The sequence below is a fragment of the Dermacentor albipictus genome, chromosome 3, assembly GCF_038994185.2.
Source record: "Dermacentor albipictus isolate Rhodes 1998 colony chromosome 3, USDA_Dalb.pri_finalv2, whole genome shotgun sequence".
Lineage (NCBI taxonomy): Eukaryota > Metazoa > Arthropoda > Arachnida > Ixodida > Ixodidae > Dermacentor > Dermacentor albipictus.
This window is the reverse complement of record NC_091823.1, coordinates 170,557,614-170,574,319: the sequence shown is the minus strand read 5'-3', so window position 1 is coordinate 170,574,319 and position 16,706 is coordinate 170,557,614. Positions and strand designations below refer to the sequence as shown.

At 45.8% G+C, this 16,706-nt stretch overlaps 2 protein-coding genes across 5 annotated transcripts in view; one reads left to right on the top strand and one right to left on the bottom strand.

Moving 5' to 3' along the window:
- LOC135912025 (uncharacterized) overlaps positions 1-16,706 on the bottom strand; it is a 128,271-nt gene that overhangs the window by 14,368 nt on the left and 97,197 nt on the right. For all 4 annotated transcript variants that reach the window (XM_065444411.2, XM_065444410.1, XM_065444412.1 and 1 more), the window contains one exon: positions 641-732. In XM_065444411.2, the coding sequence (XP_065300483.1) occupies positions 656-732 (77 nt within the window). In that variant the 3' untranslated portion in view covers positions 641-655. The remainder of the gene's footprint in view (positions 1-640; positions 733-16,706) is intronic.
- Positions 5,304-15,764, top strand: LOC139057658 (putative nuclease HARBI1). The gene is made up of 3 exons (XM_070536280.1): positions 5,304-5,978; positions 6,052-6,193; positions 14,670-15,764. Exons 1-3 carry the CDS (start codon positions 5,433-5,435, stop codon positions 15,158-15,160), a joined length of 1,179 nt encoding a protein of 392 aa, XP_070392381.1. The 5' UTR covers positions 5,304-5,432; the 3' UTR covers positions 15,161-15,764.

The window sequence follows — 16,706 nt, the reverse complement described above, 5'->3', positions numbered from 1 at the left end:
CCTGACCGGTCTATAATTTTTCAAGTCTTCGGCGTCCCCTTTCTTTGGCACGTAAAACCCCATAATTACTTATTTCTTTAATGATCGGCCCATGTATGGTGTTACACAAAGTATATATCTTTCTTGAGTGTCGGCAACTTGCGCAAAATATACTGAAGGTTTAACTAAAAAAAAACACACATCGCTGCCAGCCTTTGCTAGGTTCTCTTTTATATGCAAGAAACATCTTCAATGTCGCTTTTATTGATGCCTAGAAAGATTATCTCACCGGTACCGTTAACGCAGGACATTTCGACGTAATTACGAGTATATTACTCTTAGGCATGCATTCGCATATTAGCACTGCACCGTTTTCGCTTAACGTGTGGCCGAAGAGTTAACACTATCACGAGAGATGCAATGGTGCGTTGTGGTTCGTAATTATGCCCCGTGAATGCGCACGCGTGTAGGCGCGCACTAGCCTTCGGGCAGTCCACGAAGCCCGTGAATGTGGCGCACGCTTTGTGTGCCACGACTCCACCGAATGTAGTCTGGCCTGTCGTATACTTCCCCGTTTATCGCACGTTCTGCGCGCTACAGTATACCACCGAGAGAAGGATTTCTGTGCCTAATGTCTCAAACAGTGGCCGTGGGCCCTTACCTCTCGTATGGCTCTTCAGAGGCGTCCGCAACTTGCCTGGCAGGAAGCGTACGGATTGGAGCCGCTGCTCACCCGAGCCCGCTTGCCGCAGACTGCACAGGCGAAGCAACAAGCTTCAATAACAGTGCTTGCGACTCTCTTCACTCGGCAGCGTGCAACAGCTGGACTGTATGCTGCAACGGTTTGGTCTACCAGACCGGCGTTGCTAGAGCCCGCAGTTTGGCTTCTGTGAAATGAAACAGCTGACTCTGGCGCTCGCCAATGCGTTTGCTCTGTTCTCTTAAAGATGCGAAGAACCCCGCTCTCCCTCAGCGCGAGCCGCACGCCGTCGTGCTTTCTGCCTCCGCTGCTCCCCCTCTCCACAAGAGGCCTCCGCTAGTGTTTCTCTCCTCCGCCTCCTCTTCTCCAGACTTCTAGCACAAATTCAACGAACCACGTGCCGTCGAAAGTGCATATTAAACACTGACCTTCACCAGCAGCTTTTACGCGGACGAAGGAGGCCGCGTAGTCGACGACACGAAAATAACGAAGCTGCGTGTTGCAAGTTTGCATTGCTCAGTTTGTTCATAAATGTTGCCAACTTAAATCTATTGCTTTCATTCGATACCGACTTCTCTCGAGCGGTTGTCATGCTGCGCATTTCGTCGTGGTGCGCGGTACTATAACGTTAGTCGTCTTTTGAGGTGTCAGCTGGCGCACATTGGTTTTCCCGTGTTTTGTGAACTGAAAGGCGATCTCGCGTCACACATGTAACGATTTCAAGTTGCTAACTCATTCGATGGTGGATTAGCGCAGTCATGAACTGTTTCGTTCTAGGAAGGCTGTGCAGGTATGACAAAGGAAACAAAAATATTCCTCTGCGTGCTATTACGATCAAAAGTGGGGTACTCCCCGATCACTGAGTGGAGTACGAATGTCCCTAAGAGCTGCTTTTGTGCGAACAACTCTACGCGAGGGAATATGCATGACTGTTTAGTTTCCGGACACAGCGATCTCCTCTCTTTAAATGCTGTTCCCGGCGACGTAATAATCCATACTCTTCTTCAAAAATGTCGCAGTTTCGGCTGCGAATCACCGATTGCGATAACAGATTAGTAGATAGCTATACGATAAGTAAGGATAGTAAATTTATCAGCCGTAAAATCTTGTAAACATTCGCTGACTAACTAAATTAACAATGGTAAAATGTGTAAGCGCGACTGAACGCGGACGTAGAAAGAAACAGACACACAAAGACAACGCTGCCTCTGTGTGTTTGTTTCTTTATACGTCCTCGTTCATTCGCGCTTGCACATTCTATTATGGTTGCAAAACAACTAGCCCACCAGCGTGTTTTATCTGAATTAACAAGCATGGTGTCACGCGCACACAGGTAAACATGACCACATCTTGCTCGATGAGCACGGAAACGCTGTCAAAATGTTAGAGTGAGTAATCGCCGAAGCAGCCGCGATCCAATTGGCCTTCGTGTATCTTTCGCTTCAACGCGAACGAAACGTCAAAAGCACAGCGCATACGAAGCTACCGGTACTACGCGCTCTGCAAACATAGCATTCCGCTTTGAAGATGAAGCGAGCGCGGGCGCGCACTTTGGCCACGACGCATATCGCTTTCAAGATACGGCGCCCGCACGGCCGCGCCGTAAGCAGCAGCCTCCCGCCCCCCCTTCTACCTCATCTCACCTGAACCCCTTAAGCTTCGTAAAGTACCGCTACGCTTTGAAGAATGCCGCCTCCTCCTCGCGCGCTCCGGCCGTGGCCGACGCCGCGTCGCTATTGGCCTAATAGCATCACGTGGACCCTCGCGCCATGCATCAGCGCCATTTTTGCTCGAGAAGCGTCTACGGAGTGACGAGGAGCACAAATTGGCACCGTTGCTACGCTTGAGCAGTGTAGGCGGCGCCACGGTCGAGGAGGGAGCGTGAAAGAGAGGAGAACCAAGGAGGAGTGAAGGCGGAGGAGGAGAGTGTCACTACTTTGCGAAGTTTAAGGGGTTTTAATCTCACCACCCTGCCTTGCGCCCTACAGGAGAGTGCGCGCTTCAGGCTCTCATTTCTCGCTCGCACACTATTGAACAACACTATATAGTTAGCTGGTCTTTCTTGGACAGGCTATTTAGGTGGCGTTGGATTTAGCTGCGTTCGCCGGCTCACCCTCCCACGCTTTCACTCGCACATACAGCATACGGCACGCAGCGACCATTTTATCGCCCTTGAACTTTATACGAAAGCTCATGGCGACGAGAACAGCAGAAATGCACCTGGAGTGTCCATATAATTGCTTTCGCAATAATAATCATTTTGCCATGAATGCATGTGAAAAATCTTGCAACAGCCTAGAATATCCGACGGTTCGTTTGCTACTAATAGCGGGATGTAGGCAGTGAGAGCTTCGTTTCGAAAGTTTGCGTGGCTTGAAATGTAACCAGCTTTCTCCGTAAACAGAATCAAATTCCTTTAGCAGTCGTTGAACGAGAACATTTATGCACGCTGATTGTGGCAGCGAGCACGTGAGCGTCTGCAGCGTGAGCCTATACTGTCCTTTGGCCTTTCTTTGTTTCTGCCTCTGTATTTTTCTCTTACACGTGCGCAAACTGAACCTACTCTATTTGGCACCGAGACGTTTTTCAGTCCATGAGATAACGCGTCAACATATGGGACCCACTACAGCGAAGTTATTTTTCTGTAATGCAGTGATTTAGGCTTAGTTTTCGCTGTTTCTTTATTGCCGTCTCGGCTCTTTCCTAACTTGATTTGTGGAGTGTTTAATTAAGTTCGTTGGATGCAACGCGTGCAGAGATCCGTTTAGCGAACCTGAAATGATAACACACTGGGGCTCTAAAACGTGGAGCTATCCAAACTGCTTCGATTCCATTTCTGCCACTATCCCTCCATGGTTGTTCAAATTTTTTGCGCGCCACCGTCACTTCGTCTGTCTGTCACGCGACGTCGCGCAAACCGCGAAAACTGCGCAGAAACATCGAAAATTTGATATGACGTGTACACACTGAATATGCATTATCAGGCTTAACAAAAGAAAAATCATTTACGGTTCAATGCCTTTTTCGTCATGAGCCCTACTTAGTGATCAAAATTTTCGTGCTGCGCCCACTTGTCACAGCATGTGTCACAGCACGTGTTAAAACCGCAAGAGCTCACACGTAGCTGTGACGTATACACGCATCAATATGCTGCACAAAACTTGTTTTAGAGTGCAGCTCATAAGCGTTCGTTCCTGCGTTGAGCTTCGACGTGCCTCGACGTCATCGGCGTAAGCATGGAACGAGCAGAGCGAAGAATGAAAGAGCGAACGCGGAGCGCAACGTCGTTGAAAAGCGAAGACAGCGCGAGGAGGAAAGCGGAGGAGGAGGCTACAGTGAAAGCATGAGGCGGAAAGCGGAGGAGGAGGGTATGACGAAAGCGTGAGAAGGAAAGCGCAGTGCCGCTCTGCGGCGATGTTGGCTACGAGATGGCGCCAGAGTAGCGCGCTTCTATACATCGATGCCATGCGGCGAGCGTGTCCAATGATACCATATATGAAAACAAAGCGCTGCATTAGCGGAGGTCTGTTTGAGGCGGCTGCTGCGAATCACGCCCACGCGTCACGCACGCGCTGTTTCTCGCGATCTCCCGATTAGTGAGGCAGTCGCGCCACGCTGCTGAGATGCAAAACGAGAAGACAGCTCGCGCAGAGCGAGCCCTTTGTCGGTTAGGCTGCTAAGAAGGCTGAAGCTACGGAGCGTGCTGGGGAAGGGTAACGTGACAACAAACGTGCAGAAGTGAAGCAAGATCTACTACGCTGTAGACGTGGACGCTTTCACGATCGCCAAGTAGCGATGAGTGAAGAATAGACAGGCAGAATGCTATATTCTCTTCGTTGTCGTTACGCTTCTAGGACTGTAAAATATGGCGAAGAAAATATGTACCGTTGCCGCGAAGGATGCCACTACCATGCTTCGGGACGGGTTTCTACATCAGGTTTAGGGAAGCGTTCCTTCGTGGACTCCTTCGTAGTTGCGTTCGGAGGCAGGCAAGCGCTACCAATGGTCGCGCAAGCGCTTATGGAAAATGTGCGCATGCCGCAACAGCCGCAGAGACCACCCGGACGAGGCTCGCACCCTCGCTTTGTTTCTGCACCATACGAGCACTTTGTCAACAGTCATAACCCAAGTAAATTTGGCAAAGTGAAACATGTTACCACCTGAATCAAGCAAGAGCTTCTTGTTTGTCTAGCTGCAACGGTCTCTACAGCCTCTCTGCGATTTCCAAATGTCTAGTATTCCAGCGTTGAGCCAGCCACCACCGGAGTGGTTCCAAAACTTGACTGTTTCTCACACATACACTTGGAATCAACATCCACCGCTACTGCTAGCACACGCAAGGTGACATCCTGATATTTAAAGAAACGTGAGAGAGCACGGCCGGCATTTTGTGAAATCATATACTTGGATTAGACAACGCGCGCATCGTTTACATCGTAGGAAACAAAGGATTAGCTGGTATCACCTTTCACCGACATTGGCTGCCGGTGTTGCATTTTACAAACATGGACCGGTATAACGTAAAACTATTCCGTTTTGTTTCTATTCCAACATGGCCGACACCGCTCGGTCATTGGTCGAATTTTTTGAGGCCGCGCCCATTTTTCCTGCCTGTCAAGCGACGTCAGGAATGCACAAAAACTGCCACGTCAAAGTGACGTTTACGCACTCATTATGCTTAATTATGCCGAACAAACCCGGCAAATTCGTGGAATAGCCGGTGAGTGCCCCGTTCCGTTTGGAATAGAAAAAAATGGCGGCCTTCGTGGTTTGTTTGGCGGCGGCGGCGGCGGCGGCTCGTCTGTGCGGGCGCGGGAGGAGAGAGCCCGAGGATGCGTTTGACATGCCAGACGATCAGTTTCGGCGGCACTTTCGCCTGAAGAAAGAAACTGTGCGGTGGCTGTGCGACGAAGTGGCGGAGGAACTCGGAGGCGTGAGAACTTCAGCGCTGTCGGTGGAGCGGCAAGTGTTGTGCGCGTTGCGATTCTTCGCAACGGGCAGCTTTCAGGCCTCGGTAGGGAGCGAGGAGACGATCGGCGTGACCCAGCCTGCGGTCAGCAAGTGTGTGCGACGCGTGGCGGAGGCAATCGTCCACGCCGGGGCCCGCAACAAGTGGGTCCATTTCCCGAGGACGTCGGAGGAGAAGGCGGCCGTGAAGGAAGGGTTCCTTCGACGCGGCTCCATTCCCGGCGTCATCGGATGCGTGGACGGCAGCCTGATAGCCATCATCGCACCGAAGGGCGAGCAGAAGGCGGCATTCATGTGCCGCAAAGGGTACTACGCCCTCAACACAATGTTCGTAAGTATCTTAATTTTTGTCTAATTGGCCCGTGATCGCAACGCGTGGCTTATGCTGTGCGCGCTCTCGTCAGATCTGCGACGCAGGCATGCGGATCCTCGCCATCGACCCTCTGCGACCGGGGTCAGACCACGACGCCCACGTCTGGAGAACTACGTGGTTGCGTCGTCGGTTCCTGGAGGGGCATATTGCCAAGGCCGGCGAACACCTCCTCGGTGAGCAGCGGGAAAATTTTGTACAGTTGCAATTCTGGCAGCAAAGCGTGCTCGCGGCGTAAAGCCTGTTTCACATGATGCGATTTTCGTCGCACCGGAAGTGCGATTTCCGTCGTTTGCGATGAAAATCGCAGTCGCAGTGCCGACCCCCCGATTTTCGGCTGCGACCAACCGGTTGGTCGCACAGTCGCACCGTCGCACCGATCGCTGCGATTTTCCGTCGAAATTGCGCGGAGAGCTGTCAACGGAGCTATTTCGCCGGTTTGTTTTGATGGCGTCTCGCACGAGCAGTGCAATCGCGGAGACGTGGATCATCGAATTAGGTACGTGCGCGAATTAAGGGAGAATAAAAAACTTGTACAGATTGCATTCTCCTATTGCTATGCGTTTGTTGACACGCTACACAGCAAATGAAGTGCATTTTCACCTTTGCTTCGTGCGCCTTTGCGAGTTGTCAGTCCTAGGAGGTGTTCGATCCCCAGCAGACGACGAGGTCGTCACAATTTTCTTTTGTTGAGTAGCATGCAAAAATCGCGCTTACGGAGCAGCTTGAATTATTTCAACCTCGGCAAGGGCAAATGACAAGACAGCAAAGTACCCGAAGTTTCTACGTTGCGCTGAACGCGGTACCGTTCAGTTGCATTTTCTTGTCGGTTTTCAAGCATGAATTTCCCGATTCATCTTGAAAGCTTATCTTGCCTCTTATTAAATTTGACAGAGCAAAAGTGTAGGCTATCGTAATGAATTTGCTACGGTAGTATTAAATCCGTGGCTTGAATAAAATATTACATGCACGCTAAGTTGCACCTCTTCTCTGGAGATTTTTTTTTCTTGCACAGAAACCAATAAACATAGGCTATGTTGCGGACTTTGTATCCTTACTGCATCTGTATGAACACTTGCTCTGCAAGGTAATCAACTGTACAGCTAGCAGATTAATTAAATTGCTTGCTATAGAGGCAAAGTGACAACGTACCCTCCAGCACAATTATGTAGAACTCGTGCAACAATGCGAAAAGCAGGCAAACGGCCTGTTCTTGTGGGGATAAAACAGTATAAAACGACACGCTGAAGAAAAGTAAATCAAAACTGTGCAGTGAAGTCAGCCAGTACAAGCAGTTCTTGCACATTCACAGCGGATCAAGTGTGCAGAAACATGCCTTCCATGTTTCTAGTAAGTTTCTAATAAGTTTGTGATCACATATATTAGTGTGTAAATCCATATAACGATATCCGCTGCGATTATTATTTTTATAAGTAATGAAATACCATGCTACTTGCAAGAACATATATCACCCAAGGATTTCAGAACAAATTTCTGCGTTTCAACTATACACAATATGTGGCTTATTCAATAAAAGACCATAAACTGGGCTTTTTTGCCATGACAAATTTATTCCAAACTTTACTTACATACAGGCAAGAAAAAAAATTATAGACAGAAATATTGTTCTTCAATTTGTTCACCTGCCACTGTGGCTATAGCATTCTGCTGCCAACACAAGGCGAGGGGTTGATTTGCCAGCCATGGAAGTCGCATTTCGATGGGAGTTGTAGGTGAGAAAAAAAGCTCTTGCACTTAGATTTAGTTCATCACCTTTTATTGAACCCTTACACTTCAAAATACTATTGCATAGGGGGGCATGCTTATGCAAAATCTAACACCAATAGAAAGCAAAGGGCAGAATTGTAAACCAACCATCTTTCGTGATAATTCGAGTGTGTAAATATTCATTGCATCGATATGTATTGTTCAACAGCACTGCACAAATAAGCATGAGCAGGTGTAGCAAGTACTCTGTCAGGAAGCTGGTTCTACAGATGTATAAAAGGCATGAATGCTCATACTACGTCGCACACATAGCACAAAGAAAACCTTTTTCGAGAGTTGTCCCTTCTGGCAGATATGAGTGGGACATAAGCAGCAGAAACTTTATTGCAGGACATTGTGTAATACTGCTTATGAAAGAGTGAAGAGAGTGAAAAGGCTTTTAACAACAGTACCTCATGCTGCTCTAATAAGAGGAACGATAAGCAAAAACATTTCTGGTAGAGCACTTAAACAGCAACTTTCTGAAAGACAGAAAATTTCAGGTGAGAGTTGGAGGTACATTTGGCGCACACACACCAACAACACGGGCATACTACAAGAAACACTACAGCCTATGGTGTATTACAGTCCATGGGAAAGCTATCTTATACAGAAATCAAGAATGATGCAACAAGCCCTCGACAACACTGCAGACTTTCTTGGCCAGTCTGGCCTCTCGCTTTCTGATAAGTCAGCTCATATGGACGTCGGAAAAAAAAAGAAAGACTAGAATCAAGAACTACCCAAGATTGCACATTGTGATCCACATAGCTGGACAAATATGCCCGCAAGTCAACATCCACAAATCCTCAGCTAGTGTAAGCCCGTGACGGCAGAGCCAGCACGTGGGTGAAACAATTATGCAATGCCTGGACGCAACTTCCACACCTGGTGAACAGAATAATCTCGAAATAATGGGGGTGGACTAGTGCATACTATAGAAAATCGCAGATGCTGTGCTTGTGTCCAAGGTATGGCACGGTATGAATTACCAGCAGCACACAAAAAAGACAACTCATCGAATACAGGCATCGGGTAGTAATAACAGGTCTTTCCAACTGTACCATGCTTGATGACCTCTATGAAAAAGAGCTGACGAACAAGCTCCTAGACGGAGTAGAGTTGCAGCCTGCAGCACAAATTCTTTGTCTCAAGAGCTCAGAACCTCGTCCCAAGATACTATGCCAGCTAGCATACGAGATGCAAAGATGACTACCCCTCCCTTCAGAAACACAACCTCGGGAGTACCTGAACTTGAAACACAACAGGCCCATACCGTGGAATATGGGGGCAAACAATTAGGGCAGGAGACTATATGCAACTGCCAAACACACAGAGGAGGTTGCCAATCATGAAAATGCAAGCAAACATAAGGCACATATAGTACACTCATCTGGCAATACCAGTGTAACAGTAGTATGACACTACATAAAACTAAACGCCATATAAGTGAGTACCATTCCAGGTCATCCTACACCTAGAAAAGCTGAACTGAAGGCAATCAAAGCAGCACTTGTAGTGCAGATTACACCCTGCATGGATTCACCAGAAACTGTCTGGGCCTGCACATCACACAAGATTGTCGGGAAAATCAGGAGATTGACACGCGACTTGCAAGCACATAGCCAGAAATTAAATTACAGAATACATAGCCATGCAGATATTTCAGGAAACAAGCGGGCTTATAAGCCTGACATAATAACTGAGAACTAGATGAGTTTGTGTATATTCATTATTAACTAAAGTGCTACAGATAGACAACAGACAAGAAAGAAGTACTCGGTGTGTTCACTTCGTTCCTGTCCATCGAATTTCTGTTGCAGTATAGTTAATGAATTCATAAGGCTGCACAGGAGAAGAATGATACCTCTGCCCAAGGGCCCGATCTCACATCCAAATCCACGCGTGTGCACACACACACACAAATGTTGCAAGAGTGGATAGCATGAAGCAGTATCAACAGGATGACACTAGATATGGATGAGGACGAACTTTCAACTGAGGTTCATTTGTAAAAATGTGGCGAGTTATATAAATTAGCACAAAAAAAGGACGATGAGCAAAACGAGAACAAGGTGAAAGCAGGAGCCAACGTTTCGACAAGTGGACTTGTCTTCTTCAAGGTCCACGTGTGAAAACGTTGGCTCCTACTTTCACCTTGTTCTCATGTTGCTCATCGTCTTGAATTTCCATCTCCTGCCTTCCCCGAGTTTTCCCCAGAAAAAGAAAGACATCTTTGAAGGATAGATAAAAATTGGTGCTTGATACAGGCAAACATAAATAAAGATGCTACAGAAAGAAAATATAGAAAAATTCCAAGTGCAAGAAAAAAAAATCATTACAATTGCCAATCCTGCATGCCAGCACCTTTCAAGAAACTTTGTTGTTATTCCAATAGACGGACTGACAGCTTGTTTATGCAAGCACATACTTCCAGTTCCATGCCACTGGGAAAAAAATGAGTTTCCTGGAAGGTAGCCACATGCACACTTGATGATCACAATGTTTTTTTTCCCTGGACTTGGTATATCTATATGTATTTTCTCCCTTTCCTGCTTTTATGTTTGGTTTCATCAAGCACTAGTCTTTATCAGGTTTTATTGCTGTACTACTTTGTGGTAACCTTTATAGATCACTGCATTTTCACAATAAACCTTTTAATCAGAAGTTAGCATACCCTGTTCTTACTGCTTCACACTGTACATTCTTGCTACATTGGCCAAATAAAAGATTTTATAAGGTATCATGAGGGCCATTAAAGTGACTTGTTGCAGTCTAAAAAAAAAAAACGAATAGCCTGGCTGCAGATGGCACCAGAGAACACATAGGGCAAACAAGAAAACCGAGATGATCTAACAACCAAAAGTTTAATGTACACACCGAGTAAATGCTCGCTGACAAGCAATAGACTGAACATGCACAAAAAGGAGAATCAAAAATTCATGTGTGTTTCCCGAGAGGAAATGCATCCATTTCTAACGGAGGCCGTGCTGACAGGATTAACCCAGCATTTTTAGATCTACAGCTTGCGTAATTTCTCTAGGCAGCTGATCTGCACAGAATGCTAGCTTCTTCCTCTACAATGCACGCTCAGATGTGGAGAGTGCATTGTAGAGGAAGAAGCTAGCATTCTGTGGAGATCGGCTGCCTAGAGAAATTATGGATGTTGTAGATGCAAACACTCTGGGAGAATCTTGTGTCAGCATGGCCACTGTTACACTTTCAGAGATGGATGCGTTTCCTGTTGGAATCTGTATGGACACACATCAGATCTTGCTTCTGCTTTTTGTGTAAATTCGGTTTATTGCTTGTCGAACAGCATTTACTCGGCATGTTCAATAAACTTTCATATATTAATACACCTCATGATTGCCTTGGTTTCTAGCAGAAAGGTGTTCATTCTTTTTACAGTGAAGCTGTATATGCCTAGGCGAAACACTCATGGTCCGATCCCAAAAACCCTAGTGTAGGGGTATGAGCCATTGTTTAAGGGGGTGTGAGCCATTGCATTCGTCTTGCATGATGGACGGCGACATTTCTTTTTGGGTAGACAGAAATGCTTATGCATTTCAAACATACATTTATCTGCGTATTATTGCAGGGAAGGGACACAGAGGGGGACGGGGTTAAGACAAGATCATGATGTCATTATTATCTCACAGCAAAGGTGTGGTGGGCCATTGGCTAGACCGATAGTGACGTCGTTTCTCTCTAGCAGCAGAGCACGCGTGCAGCAGTCTCTCTCCGACTTCCCAATAGGTTCGAAAATGTGTCCCTGTATTTAATTAAATGAAATGTGCAGCCCCGGTGTGTCACTTCGTAACTGCAGTGCATAACTGAGTCATAAACATTATGATTAATGCATTAAAAAACACAAGTGTGTAACATAATTCAGAAAGACTTTGATGGACCCGCTGGAATACCACAATGAACCACTCATTGCACTTTCCATGATAGTGATCTTGCAAAGTGCAATGTGTGGCATTCCAAATAAACAATGTGATAAACCCAAGCCAAACATGTGCATAACCTCATTAAGAAACACAGACATAACCAATAATATAGAAAGACTTGAATAAACCATTGAAATTAACCCAGTGATAAACACCGGGGCTGCACATTTCAGCTTTGCTGGTTTACTGTCTGTACAGGGTGCACGGGCAGTAACTTTTTCTGTTATTGTTTGTTAAGTATTGTATAATGTTGTGCCAGTAAAACACGGACTAGTTGGTGCAATGTATTGGCACTGCTTTTTTTGATGTTTTTTTTATGTTGTGCCCTTCTTCCTTCTGTAGCTACTTTTCTATTCCCCCTCGCATAATACTCCAACCTTGCAGCCTGCGAGGTATATAAATAAATATGTATATAAGCACATGCCATTCATTTATCTGCATATACCTCGCATCATTTCTTGCTCAACAAACGTCACTGCATTGATGTCTCGCAGCGTGCATCTACATTAACTGCCATTTGCGTTTCGGTATGGTTTGTGAACAGTGTAATGCATAAAAATTACATTACATTAAGGTTGTGACCTATGCGGTGCATAAGCAAACCTTGCAAAAGATGACATGTTGGATTGTTGAAAATAAGACAAATTGTATATATCGCAGTTACTTTAACAGTATTTAATTGACCACTTGACAAAAACTTCACTTCGCATAGATTCCAACACGTACACTGAATCTGCAGTTTTCTTCTTTGCTTATTAATGCAGTCGTTACTGCATGGCCACATTGTAGATTTGAAAACAAAGTGAAATAAATTTGTTTGTTGCAATATAACAATATGTGTAGATCACTGCGATTGTAACACAAAAACTTGATACATACATGCACACTATAGGATGCAGATAAATGCTCAGGACAAACTCCAGAATGTTTGCATCCGGATACTTATGAAAGTGAACAGTTTCACTCCATGGCTGTCAATGAGAGGGAGAGAGAAAACTTAATTGTGTTCGTAGAACAAAAATGCATTGATAAGCTTAGACATATAGTCATTGCTTAACACTTTCGAAATGAATAATTATAGCTTGCTATCGACATTGAAGCAGCCTTTCGACAGCAAGAAAAGGAATAAGTTTCTCCAGCTCTGAACATTGAATTGCAGGAAATGCAAGCAGGCATAAAATTCTGCCAATACAATCTGTTTAGGAATACCAAATTGGAATAAACACTGAGGCTTGCATTTGTTCTTTCTCTGGCTGAGCAATCTAGTTTTAAATGACTCCCGTAAACACGTCGTAACAATGTTGATCTAATACAGGTTAAATGCATGACTAGCTTAAGAAATCCGGATGATTGCTATAAATTACAGTGAAGAAGCTATAATATCTAATAACATTAATAATATAATAATAATATTTATTTCCACAAAACAGGCTAACCTTGAGAGGCGTGCGAGGCTGAGCAGAAAGCTGAAAAATTCTACGGCAAGTCCGCCTGCCGTGGGCCTACGATCCTGCGTTATGAATAGCGCGTATTGATATGGTCTTCTTGTTAGAAGTTCCTAGTATACTACCAGCGCGAGACACGGGACAACAAAGTGGACGAGAAGCGTGTCTTTTAGAATGCTATGTTACAACGTACAGGTTTTTACAAAAGTGACGGTAACTGCTCGAAACATTTGATGCGTCGGCTTTTGCGCCTTTAGAAATATTTAGAGAGGGCTCCCATATATACATTCGCAGCGCGAGCGCGGCGATGGACGAACCAGGCTAGCGCTAAGGTTGAATTTCACAACACAATTTTCATTACACGTCGTAATCACACAGATCGTTTGAGACTTCGTTCAGGGGCACACGCGGGCGTTCGGGTTGGTGCTTCTTGTTGCGTTTGGCGTAAGAATATGGCTAGGAGCAGGCACCACATATGCGCAATGACGGGCAATATACACGCATCATTTCTCCAGAAGCTGACGCCGAGCACGGGTAGCGCGAGGATCTTGTTGGGCTGACACGACAACTTCGTGGCAGCCGAATTCCGAATACTGCATATACGGTGAGGGTAGCTATATGAACTTGTCGATAGGTCATCTTGTATATTGTTGTAGCGCAGGCAGAACGAAACGGTCATAGAAGGTAGATAAAATAACACACAGCGCTGAACCATAGAATAAAGAATCGCTGAACCACCTGCGAACAGCTGTTTACCATTGTTTACGTGCGCGATGTCGCACTGAACTACAGAAACCGCCGTCGCGCACTCCGAAACAAATGTTAACTTCAACACGTTTTTAAATTACAAAACAAGCATATTATTTGCTCCTAATAAAGAAAAGTCAACAATATTATAAGTTAAACGTTTTATTCATTACAATAAAATAATTGTGCAACGTGTGCCATGAAACCTGGCAGTAAGCAACCCTGGGAATCGCACCAGTCGCATTGTTAAAATCGCAATCATGTGAAATGGGCCCTCTAAAAATCGCTCTGCGACGCGTGCGACAGCACCGATTTTCGTCGTTCCAGTCGCAGCATGTGAAACAGGCATAAGAGAATATCGAAGCCCGAACCCCTTATGTTACAGTGAGGTTATTAAGTATAGGCGAGATGTAGAAATTTTCCAATGGTATCCGCACGAAATAAAGTGACAACAAACCTTACTTTCAACTAATTTTTAATGTGAGTGTACAGTGCACACGTTGTCACATTCTTTTTTTACACCGACAGTCATTTGTGAATGAAGACTACACAAAAAGCTGCCTTGCTGCAAATAGGGATGCTGTGTCCCAGCTATTGTTACCTGTGATCACAGCTGGGTCAGGTGCTCAGCCTGTATATTTCTTTATTGCAGCCTTTCTGTAGTAGGTGCATTTTACATGACCCATGCTTCGCCTACTAAACTTTGTGCAGATTTCATACCATTTTTTATGATCCTGCAGGTGACAGCGGCTACCCCCTGGAACCATGGCTCCTGACCCCAGTCACAGGCCACCCTCCCGTACACACTGCAGAAGGCAGGTGCAACACTGCACATGCTGCCATGCGGTCCGTAGTGGAGCGGTGCATTGGGCTTCTGAAGAGCCGCTTTCGCTGCCTTCAGCGGTACCGCGCCCTCCACTACCAACCAGAGCGCGCTGCCAACATCGTTGCAGCATGTGCAGTGTTGCACAACTTGTGTCTTGATGAAGGTGACGTGTTGTCGGATGATGTTAGTGATGACAGCAGCAACAGCAGCAGTGACGATGAAAGTGGCAACCCCTCCCCACAGAGAGTTCCCCAAGTGAGGGCAGCACGCATGATGTACATGAGAGGCTGTGCTGCCCGGGATAATGTTATTAGCTCATTTGGCACGACACGGCAGCAGCACCAGCGATACCTGCAAAGGGTGCGAAGGCGGCTGCGTCGACAGCAGCACCGACAGCAGCAATAAACATGTGCCTGACACTGCAGGCAGATGTTTATTACCGCTGTCTACACATCTAATAGAGAGCAGGAACCAATGTGAAGAAATGTGTGCAATTAGTGGATAGCGTGCTGCTTTTTTTATAGAATGTGCTCAATCATAACCAGCGTTTTCACGTGTCCTCTGCCAGTGAGCTGTCACTACCGGAGATGATTGCATCATTCCACTGTGACACTACATGAGAGCCTTTCATTTAGTACCTGTGGATAGAACACTTTGTGTTCATCAGCAGAATGTTGTAGCTACTTCTCTGGGCAGCTGGGGTTCGCCAAATGATTTGCTGCTGCTGCTGTTGCTTCTGTCATCACCGACACTGTCACCGCCATCTGCACTGTGCATGGGAGGATGTTGGTCTTCGCCTCCTCGCTTCCTATTTGGGCTGCTGCCAAGCACAACACTTCTCGCTCCACCATGTGTACTGTGCTCACGCACCTTGTAGGCCCTGCGCTGTTTTGCCACACAGCCACCGCATAGTTCCTTGACATAAGGCCAAGTTATGCCGAAAATGATCGCCTGGCATGTCAAGCGCGTTATTCTCCCTTGGGAGAGTGTACATATGTAAATAGTTCTGAAATTGAAGGAACACAAATTGTAAATATTCATTTCAAGTGCAACTTGCATTGTTTAAAATCGTTTATTTATATCTGCATTGTAAATAAAATCATGTGATCGATCTTCAATGCCGTCTTTCATCAAAGCAAATGACAGACAAGTACACAGAGCATGGCTTCATGGCGCCAAAATAGCCGTGTGATGTTCACTACATGGGACCCAGTGCACTACCACTGGGCCGTTGGCAGATGTTAAATTGCATAAATATGACACGAGCATAATGACATTTTTTTGAACTCGCAGACAACCATTTTTCTTCATCCAGCAACTTAACAGCAAGAAAGATCTCTTCTCTATTATGTAGTTGGCATGTTTGTAGCACAAAACAGTTTCTTTTCAATGACTAGTGCCGTAATAAGATCGCAATATAAAGCAGCCATGACATGCTTCTAAGGAACGACAAGTGAGAAAATGCTTGGCACTAAAACGGTATTTCATATAACGGCTGCAAGACCAGCCTGGCAGCGAATGTCAAAATAGCGGCCACATCGATGGCTCTGTTACATACGTCGCAAACTGTGCTCAACTACAATGGGGACTAGATTGTATTGCTATCATAGGTAAGGACACCTGAAATATCACAGCGACCACCACAGGTAACAGGTGCTTGGTGTGACCAGTGGCTTCATCATCAAGTATAGATTGATACGCATGTGCAAGCCTGGCCTGCCTGTGTATAAACACACATGCTTCTCGCAATAAAGCGCTCTTTCGTTTCCTGCTGCTCGGGTGTGTACACTTGGTGTTAACAAAAATACCAATTCGGCTACTTTGCGTAGGCACAAATGGTTATACATTGCAAACATGACATACATATAGCATGAAAATTGATTTCCAGTTATCACAGTATTGTAGTTATAAAGCGCACCTGTATGTGTGCGAGACAATGTCATAGTTGGCG